The 20,943-nt window shown below is 40.6% G+C and overlaps 2 protein-coding genes across 2 annotated transcripts; one reads left to right on the top strand and one right to left on the bottom strand.

The window, feature by feature from the left end:
- Positions 1-204: 204 nt before the first annotated feature.
- LOC138903680 (purine permease 1-like) lies at positions 205-2,806 on the bottom strand. The gene is made up of 2 exons (XM_070192128.1): positions 1,981-2,806; positions 205-668 (listed from the first exon to the last, which is right to left on the bottom strand). Exons 1-2 carry the CDS (start codon positions 2,689-2,691, stop codon positions 321-323), a joined length of 1,059 nt encoding a protein of 352 aa, XP_070048229.1. The 5' UTR covers positions 2,692-2,806; the 3' UTR covers positions 205-320.
- Positions 2,807-11,004: 8,198 nt separating this feature from the next.
- On the top strand, positions 11,005-11,448 carry LOC138903024 (uncharacterized). Its single transcript, XM_070190935.1, has one exon. It carries the CDS (start codon positions 11,005-11,007, stop codon positions 11,446-11,448), a length of 444 nt encoding a protein of 147 aa, XP_070047036.1.
- Positions 11,449-20,943: the final 9,495 nt, after the last annotated feature.

The following is a 20,943-nucleotide window of genomic DNA, read 5'->3' as shown; positions in this document are numbered from 1 at the left end:
ATACTATTTTCCTTACCAGATTAGTACCCCAACCATGACTTGAGCCATGTAAATAGCCATATCCATACTACTGGTTGGCGGGGAATTTTGCATTTCCACTTGTGAAGAGAAAAATGGAGTGAAATTAAACAAATTGGGTTTTAGATAACATTACTTTTTAAGATGGAAGATAGATTGAAAAAAAAAGAAAAGTGCTCACTTGAGTTGAATAAATTTCTCGTTTCAACATTAATGAATAGATACGTATTCCACAAAGTAGCGTACATTATTTTCTACAAAAAAAATACAAACTCTTTATCTGTATAGCCGTGAATAGTAAATCAAACAGACTCGGTACGCATTGTTGTCATCTCACTTTTTGGACTTTTGTTCTTCTCCTTCTTTGTTTGTCTGAACTCTCCGTAAAAGTATGAAACGAAACCCCAAAGAGAAAGAAAAAGAGCAAGGCCCTTTTCACCTGAAAAATTTTCCCTAAAGAAAACTACAGCTAATACCTCAGTAACAGGAAGTAGAACTGCGATCATAACCCCAGACATCAAAGAAGAAGAGCAGTAAATGACTCCAATTACACCCACAAAGAAGCACTGCCAAATAATGGTAGTCCATACTATCACTGTATAGTATCTAGCTTCTCCGAGATTAAATTGTTTTGCCTCCCTTGATATTGCCTGCAAATTTCAATCAATATCTTAATCCTTTCTCTTTAATAAGATAGTGTATAGCTAAAACAAAATTAATACCGAGGAAGTATCTATGATACATCATCTTTTTAGGTAAATATGTTCGAATCCAATACTGCTCTAGTTTTCATATATTTTTGACATATTCAAATGTTGATACAACGCATCATGTACGCAAAATATCTTTAATCAATTTTAAAAAAATGTATTCCATGACAAAGAGTGTCTCGCCCTGGGGTGCACCTGCGTTGTTTGTGAAGAAGAAAGATGGATCGATGAGGATGTGTATAGATTATCGGCAGTTGAACAAAGTCACCATCAAGAATAAATATCCATTGCCAAGGATTGATGATTTATTTGATCAGCTTCAGGGTGACAAGGTGTTTTCAAAGATTGATTTGAGATCTGGCTACCATCAGTTGAGGATTAGGGCATCCGATGTTCCTAAGATAACTTTTCAAACTCGGTATGGGCATTATGAGTTTTTAGGGATGTCATTTGGGCTGAAAAATGCCCCAGCAGCCTTCATGGATTTGATAACCCGGGTGTTCAAACGCTACTTGGATTCCTTTGCGGTGTCTTCATCCGTATATGTGGGATATGAATAGTTTAGGGTTTCGAGCTAGTTCCTTCATTAATGTCCTACTGCTAATGTCAAACTCACAACTCTTACAGGCTTTTAATTTGTTCTCTCTTGACACTAAGATCAGAAAACTTTATGGGAAATGAAATGAGGAGAAATAAATGAAAAGACCAAAAAAAAATGATGGACTATTGATCGTTGATGAAGGCCTTCGGGATCTAATGGTAATAAAAGAGATATATTTTACGATCTCGATTTCAAATATATGTGACGTAATTTGCGTCTTGACTCAAAATTTAAGAAAAAATAAATTTATGAATATTGGGTCTTCAACATATTTTATAATATTTGTGTGTCTTTTAGAATTTTCAAAACTTGTGATTTTAAACTTTGCATAACATTGTGCAGTTATAAAAAGTTTCTTATTAAGGGTAAAAATGAGAAGTTTAAAGTTAAATACTTTCAAATGCAGAACTGTGTCATTTTATCTGAAATGGACTAATAGTGAAAAAGATTCAAATTATGTACCCTTAAACTGTAAAGTTCTTTTTATAAGGTAATTATCAATTAATATTTCATAAAATTTACCTGTAATTTTCTCGTAAATGACTTGATTGTGTAAAAAACAATTATGCATATAATTTAAACCAGCAAAAAAATAGTGTAAGATAAACTGCAATCGAGAGTAAGATGCTTGGGTAAAGGGGGAAACAATACCTGAAAGTCGTTATTGGCGATCATTCCAATAGTACAAAAAGCAGTAGCAGCAAAACACATGACCATTTGAATCTCCAATACTAATGTAGCAGTAATAGCTTGCTTTGCCTTCAAGTAAATTAACTCAATACAAGGCAAAATGACTCCATATAAAGCTGCTGCCAGAAGTGTCATCATAAAACCAAGAATATAGGCTTTACTTGTCACACCCTCTGGCCGATCACCATTAGATCGAACACCTAATAAAACAGCACCAACTGTCAGCAGAACCACTGCATTGATAGAGTAGGGTGTGAATTTCAGCTTCACTATGAAGAAAGCACCTATTGCCGTGAAGGCAAGTTGAGCTGCAAGAAGAAGTGAAGAGGTTGACACAGGAAGTTTTGACCCGCCCCACGAATAGAGAAAATCATCAAGACCGGTGACAATACCAATGATGAATGATGCAATGAAAATTCGAGGTGTTATCAAGTAATACTTGGCATTAGCGCCTTCAGTTTTTCGACGATAGAAGTATAGGATGGTAAGAGGTATAAGGGTGAATGGCCATCCAGCAGTTTGTAACCAACTGCTAAACCATACTCTTGAACCTCCTTCGACATAATATAGACGCATCATTAGAGGGCCACCGCAGATACCAACAGCAAGTATTATACAATTAATGAGCAGGAGGATTCTCCTCATAGTGGTGCTTAATCCTTGATGTTCCATACTTTTTTTCAAGCGATTTGGATACTAAGTTGGAGTAGTCTGCTGCTCAGGCTGAATGGTCTTCTTCTTCTACTAAAGTTTGGAATTTTGGATCTGTTGCAGTGCTGAGATCTGTACTCTGCTATTTATAAATGAGAAACATCTTAGTACATTCCAATGATTTGTTTCACGACATGGAGTGGCCCCACTTTAAGAAGGCTTTCTTCTGATTTAATTGATTGCAGTACTAGTATTTTTCATATGATTCACAAGGGAAGGATATAACAATTAAAAAATATTAGAGCAAAGACCAAAAAAGCAATGATTGTGAGTAGTTTTATTTATTATTAAATTGCAGCGTTGAATTTCTAGGAAAACTATTAGCACACCGTGGACTGGACTGTGCCGAGTAAATAGCCTTGCCTATTCTACTGGTTAGCGTTGAATTTTGCTTTTGCACTAATGAAGACAAAAATATGGATTAAAATTAACAAGGATGGGACAAACGTGGGTTTAGTTAAGAATAGAATAATTATGAGTGGGTCGGTAGAATTTTGCATTTCCACTTTTGAAGAGAAACATATGATCAGTCACCCATAAACTTAACGGGGCCATAAACTTAACGGGGAGTTTAGTTAAGTTGTTCGAATTCAATAACAGCTTTTCTTATATGAAAGCGTGTACAGAACCAGAAAGGATCCCCTCCGTTTCGTTTATGTGCACTTTTAAATGTTTCAATTGCCACAAATAAATGTGAGACATGTTTACAACACGACTAATAAAATAAAAAGAAATTAAGAAAAAGGAAATCAAATTTGGATGGCGTCTTGGTATTTTGTTTGGTTCATGTGCTAAAAGAATTTTCTAGCACATTAGTTTGGATACAATAATATTTTAGCTTCAGTAGAGTTATAAAATGACTCGGATGGATGGAGCATACAAACAAAATAAGAATTTTCTAGCATAGATTATTTTAGTATAGAATAATTATGAATGTGCATTATGTAACAACAAAGGCAAAACTTTGTAGTATAAGATAATCATTTTAAACTAATGTGAAACTTCATTTTTTTTTATCGAAATCCATTTGGATTATGGGTCAAATCACATTAAAGGATAAATGGATCTAAAATGAGTATGACCCATATTAGCTTATGTGCCATTTATTTTTGAATTTTTATCATAAAATTTAATGCCATGTCATATTTATGGTAGGGGTTTGAGACAAAATGACTTTTAAGTGATAATGATAAAGTTTAATTACTTTTAAGTGACAAAAAATAATTAAATGATTCTAGTGAAATTGAAAGATAGTTCAATGACCATAAGTGAAATTAACCCTAAAGTGTAAAGACTGAGCTGATCAACAATGTTGTACCTTTGAAAATATTAGTTAAGCAATAGGGGTGTCTTATATTCTTTAACTAGTAAAGTATTGTGACACAAATTAGTGAATTTTGAAATAATATTTTATATAATTTAATCGAGATAGAAGAGTTGTTATTTTTTATATTTTTCCATACAAAATGATTCTATCTTGGCTACATTACAAATAAAAACAGTTTTAAGTGAATTAGAGCTTAGATTATTTATAAGATTTTCTTTTTAAATGATTAAAATGAAAAGAACTTTAAAGGAAATTTTTTATTTATAGATATACGAATATACATGGTTTTAATACATGATACTATAATAGTAGCATATACTAAATATATCTATTTAGGTATTTATTCTATTTGTTCATAAAAGAATAATATTAATCGTCTTGATGAAGTCTAAAAGCAAGAACAAAGACAGAGTCCCCTTGGAATATTTAGCATAAAATGGTATTAATAAATGTCATCGGTCGAGCTCGCCTAAGTCATAGCAAAATTAATGGCCGCGGTGTCGATATAAGTCGTGGTCGAGATATCAATAGAGATCACAGTCAAAATATCAACAAGGATCAAGGTCAAGATCGATTATTAGTAATAAGACTTGTAACGACTAATTTGTCATAATAGGGTATTAAAAAGGAGAATATTCTAGTGAATATTCCTGGTGTTTGTTCTATTAGGCTTTTCTAAGAAAATAGGCCCATATATATAGAAAGAAGAGACAATGATAAGGGCATGTAATAATTTTCTGATAAGGAGACTTTGGAGAAGAAGACTCCTTTCGGATAAAAACACAAAGGCTGCCTTTTTATAAAGATTCTCGTTCATGTTATTCCCGACTTTCCCACTAGATCCAAGGATTGTTCATGCAAATCTTGGATCTATCTGTCATTCACCGTTGTCAGGCAGAATATTCATCTTGTCCATCCATTATCGGGTGAATCATTCTTTTTATTTACATAAATGCCATTTATTGACATTTATTGCTGGATATATCTCATTTAATGTTCTTGTTGCAAGAGTATTTCACATTTATTATCATCAATCATATGCGAACTTAGTCATCTATCGTGCATTCTTACGCTTAACATCTAGAGTCATTATCCTTAACTAGATTTGACCCTTCATTATATAAATTTAATAGTTTTACCGGAGATTATATTTCTTGGTCAAACAATTTGGCGCCGTCTGTGGAGATTTTCTAGCTAAGCTTTTTAGTTCCTTCTAGATCTACAACCGGCACTGATTGCTGACGTAAAAAAAGAACCTTTTTTCTCTCCGCTTGCATAGATCTAACATGGCAGGTAACAGAGAAGGAAGGGTAAGAATTATGAGTGACCTCCGAACCAACCTCATGGATATCATCCACGAGAGCTTAGAAGCAGTGGGCGAGGACACAACGCCCAATGCCACTCCTAGGCGAGGTGGATCACCCCCTCCTCGCTGTAGCATCACGAAATCCCTTAGCAAGACAACCTCTATATCCATGGGAGAGGAGGCACCACTAGCGATAAATAACCTCCATGAAGCCTGGTTAACTGATACACTGACCAGTGTCCTCCATAAATCTGTTCAGGGCGCGGCCGCAGTGACTGCGAGAACCTGTGCTACGCCACCAGAGAACGAGCAACATGATCAACTTCCCTCCCCCCCCTCCCGCCCGCAACAACAGGTATTACTCACAATATTTTTAATAATGCAGGTAATGACACCCTCACAACCATTCTGAAAAGGATGGAAGGAATGGAAATCGAGAATAAAGCACTTCGGGACCAATTGATAGAGCCCCAAGAAAGGGTCGATAAAATACCGGGCACTCCTAAGTTATTACCGAAGAGATATGCCGGTCAGTTCGTGGAGTAGCCACACAGCGACGGCGCTGCCCCACACGCCATACCGAAGACTTTTAAATTCCGCCCTACTTGAAAATATACGATGGCATGACCGACCCCGAAGATTATGTGACCCACTACGTCACCGCCGTGAAAGGCAACGACCTCACAAAGGAACAAGTATCCTCCGTTCTGCTAAAGAAGTTCGGCAAAACCCTCACAGGACGAGCACTAACCTGGTACTCATGCTGGAGCCAAAAAGGCCAAGGCGAGAGTAAATGATATCTTTGCTATCAAACAGTCGCCAGGAGAAGGACTTAGGGATTTACTCGCCCATTTCAACCGAGTGAGAATGACTTTGCCCAACGTATTAGAAGGAATAGCGGTGGCCACTTTTCAAAACGGACTGAAAAGGAATGGTTCGAGAGCGACAAGAAAATTACTGAGTTGGCTTATGAAATAACCCCCAACAACTTGGGACGAAATACATAATGCATACTGTGTCGAAGTTCGAATATATGAAGACGACCTCAATGGGCCAACTAATCGACTGACCTCAGTACAACCAGAATCCAAACAAGATCGGAGATGTGATATCAGAAGAGATCCGGTAACCTCACGGCCAAACCGGGACCGACATCTCCCGTATGTTAGAACTACCGCTATACCCCCATCCCGCCATGAAGAAGGCCCACCCCGGTCAAGAACAGGGACTCACCGGAATAAAAGATGTTTGCCCCATTTATTATCCGCTCACAATTTTTGCCTGTCACCTACAGAGATCGTCTACGCCATGAAGAAGCTCGTGTCAAAGGTGAAGTGGCCGCAAAAGATGAGGTCAAACCCGAATACCAGAATATCAGACGCCCTCTGCTAGTTCCATCAAGAGCGAGGACACATAACCGAAGATTGCATCGCTCTAAGATAGGAAGTCGTAAATATTCTATGACAGGGGCACCTCAAAGAACTGCTGAGCGATCGGGGAAGAACTAACTTTGTTAGGGGCGCGAACAACATCAAGGACCGCCGAAGCTGCCCTCACCAACCCGCACCATCTACATGATCATCGGCGGTGAATACGATGCTTCTATCAACAGCGTAAAGTTCACCACTACCCACAAGCTCAAACGGTCGATCATCCACGAACGGTATGACAAACTCGAAGAAAGTATCATCTTCGATAATTCATATACCAAAGGTATGGCATTCCCTCACTATGACGCTCTTGTTATTACTTTACGAATTTTAGATACCGACGTAAGATAGATTATGCTAGATGACGGAAGCGGCGCATGTATTATCCATTCCATAGTACTCATACAAATGAAACTCGAGGCCAAGATAGTACCAAGCTGCATCACACTAACGGATTTTAACAATGTAGTTAAACGAACATCTGGCAAGATTACACTCCCCGTCCTGGCGGGTGGCATCACTCCAGAGGCCACATTCCACATCATGGATCAGGACACGGCATACAATGCCATAATAGGGAGACCGTGGATACACACCATGAGAGTTATACCCTCTAGCTTGTACCAAGTCATCAAATTTCCAACTCCATGGGGGATATGCAGCATACACCGGGAACAATGTACATCTCAAGAATGTTACCGTATCACCGTAGACTACACCACCACTCAACAAATGAAAGACAAAGAGAAGAAAGCATAGAAATCAACATGGTTGAGGTCGGTAGGCGACGACATCAAAGACCTCGATGTGGCCGAGGCCGTAGGATCGACTATAGAGGACCTCGACCCCGTTCAGCTAGATGCCAACAATCTCAAAAAGAAAGCTTACATCGGCTGCAAACTCCAAGAGCCAAGTAAGTTTCAAAAGTTCTTAATTGCTAACGCGGACCTGTTTGCTTTTAGCCATGCAGATATGCCAGGTATCCCAAAAGGTATCTCCACACACATATTGAATGTCGATCTAATATATCCCCCGGTAATACAGGTTCGACACAAGTTCAATTCCGTAATCAATGACGGGTGCGCGAAGAAGTGGAAAAATTATAGGAAAATGGCTCTATCAGAGAGTCGAAGTACCCCCAATGGGTCGCCAACATGGTCATGGTAAAAAAGAAAAATGGCAAGTAGCGGATGTGCGTGGACCGAGCAGAACAACGCTTGCCCCAAGGATTCGTTTCCACTACCTTATATCAACCAACTCATCGATGCGACAACCGGGCATGAGTTGTTGAGTTTCCTGGACGCCAGCTCGGGCTACAACCAGATCCTTATGGAGGAAGCGGACCAGGAAAAGACCACCTTCATCACCTTCCAAGGGACGTACTGCTACAGGGTCATGCCTTTCGGACTGAAAAATACAGGGGCAACATCCCAAAGACTGGTGACGAAAATGTTCAAAGAACAACTCGGAAAGAGGATGGAGGAATACATCGATGACATGCTGGTCAAATCCAAAAAGAAAGAAGATCACATTGATCATTTTAGAGAAGCCTTCGGCATACTCAGGCAATACGACATGAAGTTGAACCCCGAAAAGTGCGCATTCGGCGTGGCCTCAGGAAAATTCTTGGGTTTCTGAGTGTCGCATCGGGGAATCGAGGTCAATCCCGACCAAATAAAGGCTATCGAGGGTATACCAGAGCACTTGACCACCAAAAAACAAGTCCAGAAATTAACCGGTCATATCTCTACCCTGTCAAGGTTCATCTCGCGATCCTCCGATAGGTGCCATAAATTATTCTGTGTACTTAAAAAGGAAAACAACCTCCTATGGACCCCTGAAAGCGTCCAAGTATTGAAGGAGTTGAAGGTATACCTATCCTCGCCACCGTTGCTCTCACAACCGGAACCAGGACAACTTCTCCTTGTCTATCTCGCCGTATCCGAAGTAGTGTGAGCGCAGTCCTAGTCCAAGAAAGTAAAGGTACGGAATCTCCCATCTATTACATTAGCAAGACACTAGTCGACGCCTAGACGAGGTACCCCAACCTTGAAAAACTAGCTTTGTCCTTAGTCGTAGCTTCACGGAAGCTTAGACCGTATTTCAATGCCATCCCATCTCGGTCATCACGAATTTCCCCTTAAGAAGCATTTTACACAAACCCGAACTTTCGGGCAGATTGGCCAAATGGGCCATCGAACTAGGCAAGCACAATATCACATATCGACCGCGAATGGCGATAAAGTTTCATGTCCTCACCGACTTCAGTGCGCACATACTGCCCGAAATCGAAAAGGAATCCCTCCACACTTCTCAAACACACGACCTCTGGGTCCTATACACCGACGGCGCATCTAACGCGTCGCGGTCCAGGCTGGGACTCGTACTCGAAGTCCCAACTGGCGAAATGATTCGCTAGTCCATAAGGTGCCCTGACATGACTAACAATGAGGCCAAGTATGAGGCTGTAATTGCAGGACTAATAGCCTGTTTGGCCAAGCTGGAGAAATCAGCTTATTTTGAGAAGTACTTTTTAAAAAAATACTTTTGGAGAGAAGCAGTTTGTGGTTGGCTAATCACTCTGAAAAGTACTGTTGAGCAATAATTTGTGTTTGGCCAAGCTTTTCAGAAAGTGCTTTCAAGTATCAAATTAAGAATAATGACATGAATAGATTTACTTAATAGTTAATATTATAAGTAAATAAATAATCTTAAAAATTGTTATTACATGCAATAATTAAATCTTTTTATTTTATTTAAGTAAAATATGAAAATAAATTTTAAAAGTACTTAATTCTTTTAATATAAGTTAAATATAATAAAAATCATTCAACAAATATAAAAACATTCACCCCTAAAGTCACTATATATTAGAATGTTATCCTAAAAATAATAAGAAATATTTATACATTAATATCCTAAGTATTAGGTTTAACGGTTATTTTGGTATATACTATATTTTGTTAAGGGTATTTTTGGTAAGAAAAAAAGTCAAAACTGCTTCTGTTTCTGCTTTTGGGAAGAAGCTACTTTTTTTTGCTTCTAAAAACTGTTTTTGCTTCTTCCCAAAAGCTTTTTTCCCCAAAAAAGCTTGGCCAAACACCTCAAGTTAGGAAAAAAGTGCTTTTGAGAAAAAAGACACGTTTGGCCTCTTGAGAAGCTTGGCCAAACAGGCTATAAGACTAGCACTCAAATACGGGGCGAAGCGGCTAAGGCTGCGCTGCGATTCTCAGCTCGTGGTCAAGCAAGTCACAGGGACTTTCCAAATCCAGGAGCAGAGGTTACAAAAATACCAGACCGAAATCTGCAAACTACTACCCGAGTTCGACGAATGTCAGCTCGACCAGATTCCCAGAGCACAGAATATCGAGGTAGAGGGCCTCGCCAAATTGGCGACAGCCACCAAAAACATAACCGGAGATCAAAGTGTGGTCCTCCTCCTCAATTCGTTGATAGACCAAATCGAGGTAAGAACCGTAAACCTAACTTGGGACTGGCGCAACCATATTGCTATATATTTGCAGGACGGTATACTCCCCAATGATAAAAAAGAGGCCAAGAAAATGCGGATGCAAGCAGCCAGGTATAGCATCGTTCATAACGACCTATACAAAAGGATGTATGGCGGCCCCCTAGCGAAATACTTTGGCCCAAATCAGACGCGGTGCTTCCTTGAAGAAGTGCACGAAGGTCACTACGGAGCTCAGTCATGCAATCGAGCGTTGGTCAGGTGCCTCATATGAGAAAGATACTACTGGCCCACCATGAAAAAAGAAGTCGCAGATTTCGTGAAAAAATGCAAGCAACGCCATAAGTATGCCCTATTGATCCACCAAGCGGGCGAACAACTACACTCAGTGACTTCCCCTTGGCCGTTCATCAAATAGGGAATGTATATCGTGGGCCTCCTCCCGGCCGGACGAGGTAATGTACGATTTCTCTTGGTTTAAACTTATTATTTCTCTAAATGGGTGAAAGCAGGAGCATTCGCCCAGATACGCGAACAAGAAGTAATCGCCTTCATATGGAAAAATATCATATGCCGCTTCGGTCTCCCCAAAGAAATCAGCTGCGACAACAGACATCAATTTGCAGGAAAGAAGGTCGCCGAATGTTTTGAAAAATGGCACATCAAAAGAATACTGTCAATGCCTTACCACCCCGTAGGTAACGGGCAAGCGGAATCCTCCAACAAGTTAATACTGAACATCATGAAAAAGAAACTCGAAGACGCCAAGGGACTATGGCCGGAGGTATTACCAGAAGTACTCTGGGCCTACCGAACAACGCTAAAAGAGAGCACTGGGGAAACGCCATACTCGTTAGTCTATGGGACTGATGCAGTAATTCCAGTCAGGGAGCCCAGTCTAAGGTACTTCCGCGAGAGCGGATCCCAGAACGATGACAGTAGAAGGCAAAAACTCGACGAGGTCAAGGAACGAAGAGATATGGATTACGTAAGAATGGTCGCCCAAAAGCAACAAGCAGAACACTATTTTAACAAGAGGGCAAAGATGAGGCCACTTAAAGTCGGGGACTACGTGCTTAAAGATAAAACACAAGCAAGCAAAGACCCGCGAGAAGGCAAATTGGGAACAAACGGGACGGCCTCTACTAAATCACGACAACAACAAGCAAAGGGTCATTCACACTAGAAACAATGGAAGGAAAGCGACTACCAAACAACTGGAACATTACGCACCTCAAGTACTTCAACTTTTAAAAGGACGAGGTCCCCAAAGTCGCACTCTTTTTCCCTCGCTCGCGGTTTGTCCCAAATAGGTTTTCTCGAGGAGGTTTTTAACGAGGCGGTGACGGGGATACTTCAGAATTTAAGTGCACAGATGGAAAGCACCGGCCGATCAGTTCATTGCTCAATCTCTCACTATCTTTCCATCTCGACCAATGAAGGGACTAGATAGACCGGGACTGGGACTAAACTAACAGCCCCCACCCGAAAAATATGTAAGTCTCTCCAAAAGTATGAATAAAGCACGAGTACATGAAAGTTTATCTCTACTCTCCAAGTAAAGGTTACATTCGACCTCGTTCGAATTAACACCTATTCAACCCACGGCCTTAATTAATTAAAGGTTACATTCGACCTCGTTCGAATTAACACCTATTTGGCCCACGGCCTCAATTAATTAAAGGTTACATTCGACCTCGTTCGAATTAACACCTATTCGGCACACGATCTCAATTAATTAAATGTTACATTCGACCTCGTTCGAATTAACACATATTCGGCCCGCGACCTCAATTAATTAAAGGTTACATTCGACCTCGTTCGAATTAACAACTATTCAACCCCCGACCTCAATTAATTAAAGGTTACATTCGACCTCGTTCGAATTAACACCTATTCGGCCAACTACCTCAATTAATTAAAGGTTATATTCGACCTCGTTCGAATTAACACCTAAATTAAAGGTTACATTTGACCTCGTTCGAATTAACACCTATTCGGCCCACGACCTCAATTAATTAAAGGTTACGTTCGACCTCGTTTGAGATAACACCTATTCGGCCCACGACCTCAATTAATTAAAGTACATTTGACCTCTTTTCGAATTACTACCTACTCGGCCCACGACCTTAACCAAATGAAGTCTACCTTCAACACCGTTCAACCCACTCAACTCTATTACGACAAAGGCAATCAAGAAATAAAATAAGAAAAACACACAAATCCGAACAAAGAAAAGAAGTAAGGTACGAACAACAAAGCTAACACTTCATTAAGAATATTCTTTACAAAGGTTGCTCGCCTACAAAAAGTTCACATGCCCGCGGCTATGACAAAAAAGAACTAATCACCACCCGGCTCAGCAGCGTCACCCGCTTGATCATTAAGACTGTCTTCACCCACCTCATCACCATCGCCAACGGGATATTCATCCCTCGTACCAGGCATCCTAGTCAATTCGGTCCACGCACGCACCCTCCTCGTCATCGCCAACTTCTAGTGTAGCGGGGTCATAGCCATAAGCAAACCGAGATTTACGTGCCTTAGCACCTGCATTCTCAAAGTCGGCTTCTAAAACAACCCTCGCTCCATAAAATCCCTGAATATATCCAGCTGGGCCTCTGCGTGAATCCATTCCTCGTACAGATCCTGAGGAACATCAGGAAAAGTAGAAGTGCGGGATGAGGACGGCTGAGCCAATAACTGTGCATTTTCGTCCTCGAGGGCAACAACTCGATCATAAAGGCCCGTAGACTCTTTTTCTAACTCCTATATCCGCTCATCAATCCGCTCCTCTCTGAGCCTAGCCATCTCCAAAGCGCAATCCCGCTCAGAACGGAGAATGCGGATCGTATCCTCTAAAGCTTCTGCTTTTCTCGCAGCTGATAACTGGGCCGACTCTGCCTTCTCCAAACCCGCCACCTTCTCAGCGACCTCGCCACTCAAAGCGACCACTCGGAGTTGACACTCCTCCAGCTCGGCGCGCAATGAGACGACTTGGGCCTGATGGTTGGTGCATTGGGTCTCGACTCCCCTGCTCACCTCGAGCTCCCTTTCTTTGTCCTTCAACGCCCCCTCGAGCTCACTATATTTTCCGATGACCTTCACCAATTCGTCATCCTTCTCCTTTAGCTTGTCTCGGAGAGCCCGGAAGTTGCTACTACCACCAAGTCGCCTGCAAAGCTCGCGGTGTTTATCACGATACCCGCGATATTTCTGCTCCATCTTTTGGAAAATGGCCTTACGCCTCTCCTCTCGGCTGGAACTTTTGATCTCCAAGATCACGGTCTGAAAAGAAAGCCAGAGCGAGTAAGAACAAAATCAGATTCGACATGAAAAACGAACATAAAAATGAAATACCAAACTTACCCTAAGAGCAAGGCCGGCTATGCTTTTAGACAAAGTGGAGTCCTTCAATTTCTCGAGGGTCTTACCCTCCACATCGGAACAGAGGGGACCAAGAGAAGGGACCACGTCCTCCATATTAACTAACAGATCTCGGTCCAGAGAGATCACAATAGTCCGCGTGGTCCCCTCCAATATTACCGCGATACGGGTAAGTCCTTCTCCCATCATCCTAACCTCTTCGGCGTCCATATCAGAGCCCGTCTGTAACCCTATTCAGCTACACTTTCTCCCTTCGTGTCAACCCGAGAGGAAGGATCCTCGGCTGGTAACGAGGTTGATGGCTCACCCCCTTGTAGGGAATCAGGAACTCTCACCAACGACCCTTCAAAATCCGTTTCAGCCTCAGCGAGCAACGTACATCCCTCGGGCCCTGACGATAGCGGAATTGTGGGAAGTAGCTCGGCATCATCTCTAATTTCTATAGTTGTTGTTTCTCTGATGACGAAATCCTCCATCGCCGAACTCCCCACACTGACAGCTCCCTCGTCGATATCTACAGATTGCCTCTCCCGAGGAAGCAAATTTTCATCATTTGGCAACGATCCTTCCTCATCGTCCTCGTCAATTAGATGACAGAGAGGGGAAGCCGAAAGCCCCGTTGAGGAATTAGTAGACGACCGAGCAGGCCTCACCGTAGCAGAAAGAATAGAAACGACTTTCCTCTTGCGGAATGTCGGAGCAGGAGCCTTCTGTCTCCTCGAAGACCCTCGGGCTGCAAAAGAGATTAGAACATCAACTCTTACTTAAAGTCGTAATGTGTAAGCGAACACAAGGTAAGAACGGCATATGTAAAATATCACTGTATAGATGAATACAGACGGACAAACTCACCGGTCACTGAAAGCTTGGGCCCGAACTTCTTGATAAAGTCCGGCTACTCACGAATCTTCACTGTGTGAGGCAAGACCCTGCTAACCCAATCGTGAATATCTGCAACCAAAAGAGAGGGTGAAGTCTCTCCTAAACGAGGAAAAAGGAAGAATGTTAGGCTACAATCAAAGCGGGCAAATTAACCGCTTAGAAAAAGATACTTACGGGCATAATTCCATGCCTCAGGAAATCCATTTGCGTTGGGCACCCGTCCTCGGTCTTGACGTAGAAGTAGCTGAGCCAGAATCGATGATTTGCTTTATCGTCCATCTTCACTACCAAACTCTTACTTCATCGATGGCGAAGATGCAACATCGTCCCTATATATAAATTGGGTGCAATAAGGTGCATCAGGTGGCGAAGAGAGATCCTGCGGCTAGTCAATTTCGCGTATTTTATCAACATGCGGATAAGTTTGTAGATGTAAGGTGAAAGTTGGGCCGGTAAGACGCCGTAGTAGCGGCAAAATTCCTCCACCAATGGGAGAAGGGGAAATGAGTAGCCTACATAGAATGGATATGTGTAGAATACGCAGTTTACGGGGCGATGAATCTGCACCACATCGCGCCCTGCCGGGACCAGATCGATGTGGGCCAGAATTTTGAACTTCGCCCTGAAATCAGCAAGAGCAACCGCATTCATCAACGATTCTGAGGCCTCAGGGTCATCCTCGGGTAACTTCGAGAAATCAGATCTACGCTTTTCACTACGAGGAATTATTTCCTCCACCGTAGGGAACCCTTCATCCTCGAGGGCAGCAGAAGCGATGTCTCCGTGAAGAGGAACACACACCGCCAGGGGAGCAGGAGTAGACTCCGCACTAGAGCTGGAAATTGAGTTAACCATGGTCTTGAAGGAGGAAGTCTAAAGCACAGAAGTTGGAAGCAACATTCACTACAACTAGAGGAATGGGCATGCAATGAAGAAGCAGAATAAAGACTAGGGTTCAATATGGAAAATGAAAGAGACAAACGCAGGGGATTCGATATCAGATGAATGCAAAACAAACACAAATGGACTCAGATCCCTATTTATAAGAGTTCGAGCACCAAAACCAAAAAATCAAGCCATCATTATCCAGCGCAGATATCAAAACGGCAGAGGTGCAAGAAACGACGCAGAGCGTCAGGAAAACGCGTCCAAATGACGCAAGATGTCATGATGTCATTATGAAAAGACACATCCCCAAAGCTTGCAAATTACGAAAAGTCATGTTGCCACCTCGCCTAAAGCACCGCTACCCAACTTGCTCGCCCGATTTCATCAACAACGACAAACAGAGTTCGCTTACCAAGGCCGCCCGACCTCGGCCTTAATAAGCGGAGGGACTAACTGTATAGGTCAAAAATCTGCTCTTGGAATATTTATCATAAAATGGCTTTAATGAATGTCATCGGTCGAGCGTGCCTAAGCCATAGCGAGATTAATGGCCGCGTTGTCGATATAAGCAGTGGTAGAGATATCAATAGAGATCACAGTCAAAATATCAACAAAGGTCGAGGTCGAGATCGATTATTAGTGATAAGACTTGTAACGGCAAATTTGTCAAAATAGGGTATTAAAAAGGGGAATATTCCTGGTGTTTGTACTATTAGGGTTTTCTAAGAAAATGGGCCCATATATATAGAAAGAATAGACAATGATAAGGGCATGTAATATTTTTCTGATAAGGAGACTTTGGAGAAGATGACTACCTTTCGGATAAAAACACAAAGGCTACCTTTTTATAAAGATTCTCGTTCATATTATTCCCGACTTTCCCACCAAATCCAAGGATTAAGCATTCTTTCCACCCTTTTCATGAAAACATTAGAATATACCCATTTCATAATTTCACTAACACCCCAATTATTTTTTACAGAATTATTAAAGACCCAATAATGAATATAATTACAAATGTTGTACAAGCAATAACAGTAGGCCCAAAGAAGGGCCAAAAGAGATACTCTGCATTGCCAAGGCTTCAACTAAACTCTTTCTTCACCAATTAGCATACCCAGATCCCAACAAGGAGCTATATCCATCCGCACAACCCAGAAGCCGTAGAGAAACTCAAACCAAACCAAACAGTCACAGATTTACCATACGACCCAAACTTAAACAAACCAATTTGTAGATTCAGTAGACAGAAGGGGGACAGAACTGAGTGTCGAAGATAGCTCAGGTTTTAGTAGTAAAGAGAATGGCCAAAGAACCTCAAGTGCTAGCGTGTCAGAGTTCACAAGAGTCTCAAATGGACCCCGAGCATTGCTCACACTAGAGAGGTCAATAGAGAGGGTCTTAGTGGCCTTCGCTTTCAGCCGACCAAGAGTGATAGATTCAAAATAATGTAGGTAACAAAGAGAGTGAGAGAACTACGATTAAGAGACATACTTGTATTTTAAAAAACAGGCATAGCAGGGTTGTCTAAACACAGAACATGTTAATTAAGAGGGTCAACAAGACTTAGAAGCAGGTTCAACACTTAGCAAGAATTAACAGGTTGGTAGAAACACATTGAAAATTAAAGAAGAGTCAAGTTTCCTGGTGTTGCAAGATTAACATACAAAGGTGAGTAATACCAAACAAGTCTGAGTAGAGTACCAACTTAAGGATCCCATTAATGTTAAGTACCCATTACAGTGTCAAAGGACAGACATGCTAACAGTATCAAACATGGCAGGAAAACACAAGTTGAAATAGCTACTCTAAAGGTTTCGAACAATTGCTAAGGATATATAATTAAGCAAATAAAGACATGTTGAGTGACATAATAGCAAGGGAGCGGGCCATAGTTAATAGTGAAGGTCTTAACTCAGATTATAACAAATTACAACTACGAGGCATTCATTACAGAGGTTCAGAACAAAGTAGGAAAGCATACTCATGCCCAACAACAAATATGAACATTCAGGCACCAATACATTAACTAAACCAACTTAAGAGAGTCCAAATTATTCAAATTAGGCAAAGATATGTCCCACAACTGGTAGCATTATGTGAAATCAAGTGCTAGGAGAGGTTCATATTACAAAACAAGTTCAATGCAAACAAGGTTGCACACAGAGAGGGAACCGGGAAATACACTAAGTCACAAAAATTTCAGAGGGGTAAATATGCAGGACATAAACACAAAAGAATAAAAACCGTAAAGCTAAGAGACTTACTAGTTAAACAGACAACAAGAAAGGACAGATTCCACAGTACTTCTGAATATCAAATAGCAAGAATCCAGAATCTTAGTGCATCAGAGTTCCCAAGGGCTTCAAATGAACCCCAGGCAATGCTTGCACCGAGAAAGGGGTTAAAATCGAATCCCGGTGGCCTTGGCTTTCAGCCGGCCAAGAATCAAAGTATAGAACAAGAGAATAAGAGAACAATAGAGTAATAACTCTAATTTTTAGTGAAAGTCTAGCAATTCCGGTCTGCCTCAAAGGGGGATGGGGAGGGGTTTATATAGCAGTCAAAAATCGAGCAAGCACATAAGGAAACAGAGTAAATTAAGCAACAAATAAGGGAAGACAACATGCAAATTAATTTGAAATCAATTTAAGAAAGAAATCCGGTAAACCCTAGTTTTTTAGGGAAAGTGTAAATCAACAGAAATCCAAACGAAATCGGACTCGCACAGTGTAGAATTAGACGTGTGTAGACGAAATACGGTCTAGATTCAACAAATAGGACTCATTCGGACAGACTTAGAGAGGTAGTACTTGCCATGTTTAGGCAAGTACAAAGTAACACTATAATATTGCAAGTAACAACGAGATAACGCATAAAAGGCAAATAAATCACATAGGGAATCCATGATTTACGCTGATTTGGAAAAGATTGGGGAGGCGACAGTTAGGGTTTGTGAGGAAAAGGGAAGCTTCGAGAGGATTTGGGTGGCGGCGGACGGGTAAAATGAAGTTAGGGTTTGGGGTTGAGGGGTTATAAGGAGAGGTAGGGGATTATTATGGACCGTTGATCATTTGAGATCAACAGCCAAGATCGAAAGAGGAGTGAGGCGGGTCATTTAAAATGGGTCGCGACCGGGTTCATTAAAGGGTTGGGCTGGTTTGGGCTGCTGAGAGGGGAGAGGGTGTGGGCTTAGGATTTGGGCCAAGATTGATCCGAAAATTAGCCTAGAATTGGGCTAATTTTAAATAGGAGATTAAAAGGGTAATAATTTAAGAAACAATAATTAAATAAATATATAAAAATTCTATTTATGCAAATTAATACTTTAAAATAATAGTAGGAGATTACAAAAATGTAAAATATTATTTTGACCATGACCAAAATGACAAATGCAGAATATAGACTATGCCTGCAAGATTGTGCAAATAGCTTAAAATACCACTGTAATTACAAAATAAAGTGAAAATATTTGAAATATATATTGTGGATGCAAATAATAATTTTAGGTACTTAAGTCATCGCAAAATAATTTTCAAGGATAATTATTAGATATTTATATAATAAAAATATAGAAAAAAATTAATTTTTGAGCTTTAAAAATTATGGAAAATTATAGAAAATGCTTGTAAACTAAGTAATGACACAAAGTGATATTTTAAATATATATATACTCTTTGAGAAAATATGAGGGTAAAATTGGGTATCAACAGCTGCCCCTCTTTACCCGGGAATGATGAAAGAGTTGTCGGGTAAAGAACTGATGACCGATTTTGACCGAGTGTGGAGATTTAAAAAATTGAAACCTAACCCTGGCTCCTGAGTTGCCTACATATCTCTGGTGTTACGGGAATTAGGCCGTGTATTATTCTGGATCCAACGGTGAACTGAACCGATGGAGTTGTTATAAGAATAGTCGAATGCTTCGGAAAAGGTTCTTTTAGGGTAGGACAATATCAGAGGAATTTGCGCGAAATCGTGAATGTGAATCTTGAAATGTTATAGATGTATCTCAAAATGAGTATCTGAATGGTTATCAAGTAAAAGTGGGTAACTGATGGTGGTTGGTTGCGTTTGAAATAATTGCAGGATGTGAACATTGAATGGAAACCGGAGCGAAGATTGCTCCCGTTAGGAGAACAATTACTTCCTCGATTACCTGTAAAACTTAAACACGATGCACTCAAGTATATATGGATTATTGCGAGAATTTAGACATGATGCAAATTCCCTTTGGACCATGAAAGTTATCTTTGGACGGTAAGGATGATGTCCTTAGACCATGACGTCCTGGGCCATGAATCATGTGATAAGGGATTCGCAGGCCATGAAATGATGTCCTCGGGCCATGAAAATGGTGCCTCTGAACCATGATGCCTTTGAATAATGATGTGCAATACTGAGAGATCCTCAGGCCATGGAATGGTGTCTTCCGGCTATGAGGATGATGCCTTCGGACTATGACGCCTTTGGATAAAGATGGCGATGTTTCAGCCTATGAGATGCGAAGATATGATGCAAGGTCATATGTAAAACGAAATAGAGATTAGGTAATGCTTAGCTACAGGCGAACAGAAGACAGTGCTAGGTCTTAAATAGCATAATAGAGATAGTATTTAATCTTGAGGAAAAGGCAGTGCTTAACCGTATGCAAAATAGGGAAGCAGTGCTTAGCTTCATGCAAAATAGGAGACAATGCTTTGTCTCATGCAAATAAAGGAGACAATGCTTAGTCAGACTAACTGCTTATCGGGCGAATTGGGCGGTTAATTACTCTTAACGGTTTGGCTTAACGGTTATCGGCTTTTAAATGTATTAATCCGCTAGCCACCCGATAAGATATCGGGCGGATTGGTAACGGTTTAGCTCTTATCGGGCGGTTATTGGGCGGTTTATGGGCCTAATTCAATCTATATTGCGTTCATTAATTGTTTGTTGACCGCCTAGCATACAAATTCAGAATAGGAAATTACACATTGAGTCCAGACATACATGTCTGTTAACGCCTACATAAGAATGATGTAGTGTGTCATGTGTTGTAGAGTGAAAAAGGTTGTGGCACAACACTGTTGTTCTTCTATTAAACATAGACAACATGCATTAGTTTTAAAAAAACAAAAGCAGAGGTGAACCATAGACACCATCTTAAACAATCTTGTTGTAGGGTGGGAGAATAAGCTAAGCTAAGCTAAGCTAAGCCAAGCCTGGGATCTTCTAATGCATAGTACGTAAGGGTTCTGATTATTTAGGAATTAGGCGTTAGAACTTAGAGATGGAGTACTGGAAGAAGTGGAAGGGTTTTTGATATTTAATATATATATATATATATATATATATATATATATATATATATATATATATATATATTCTTAACGGGTTAACGGATTATCCGTTAAGAAAATTGAATAATCCGCCCCCAAACCGATAAGCCGTTAATAAAAATATTTCAATCTGTTCCACGTCCGTTAAACCGTTAACCCAATACCAATAAGCCATTAAGCTTCGATTTCGGTTCGGTTTTCGG

This window comes from Nicotiana tomentosiformis, chromosome 12 (genome assembly GCF_000390325.3).
Source record: "Nicotiana tomentosiformis chromosome 12, ASM39032v3, whole genome shotgun sequence".
Classification (NCBI taxonomy): Eukaryota; Viridiplantae; Streptophyta; class Magnoliopsida; order Solanales; family Solanaceae; genus Nicotiana; species Nicotiana tomentosiformis.
The sequence above is the reverse complement of the archived record's forward strand: the minus strand, read 5'-3'. Positions and strand labels throughout refer to the sequence as shown.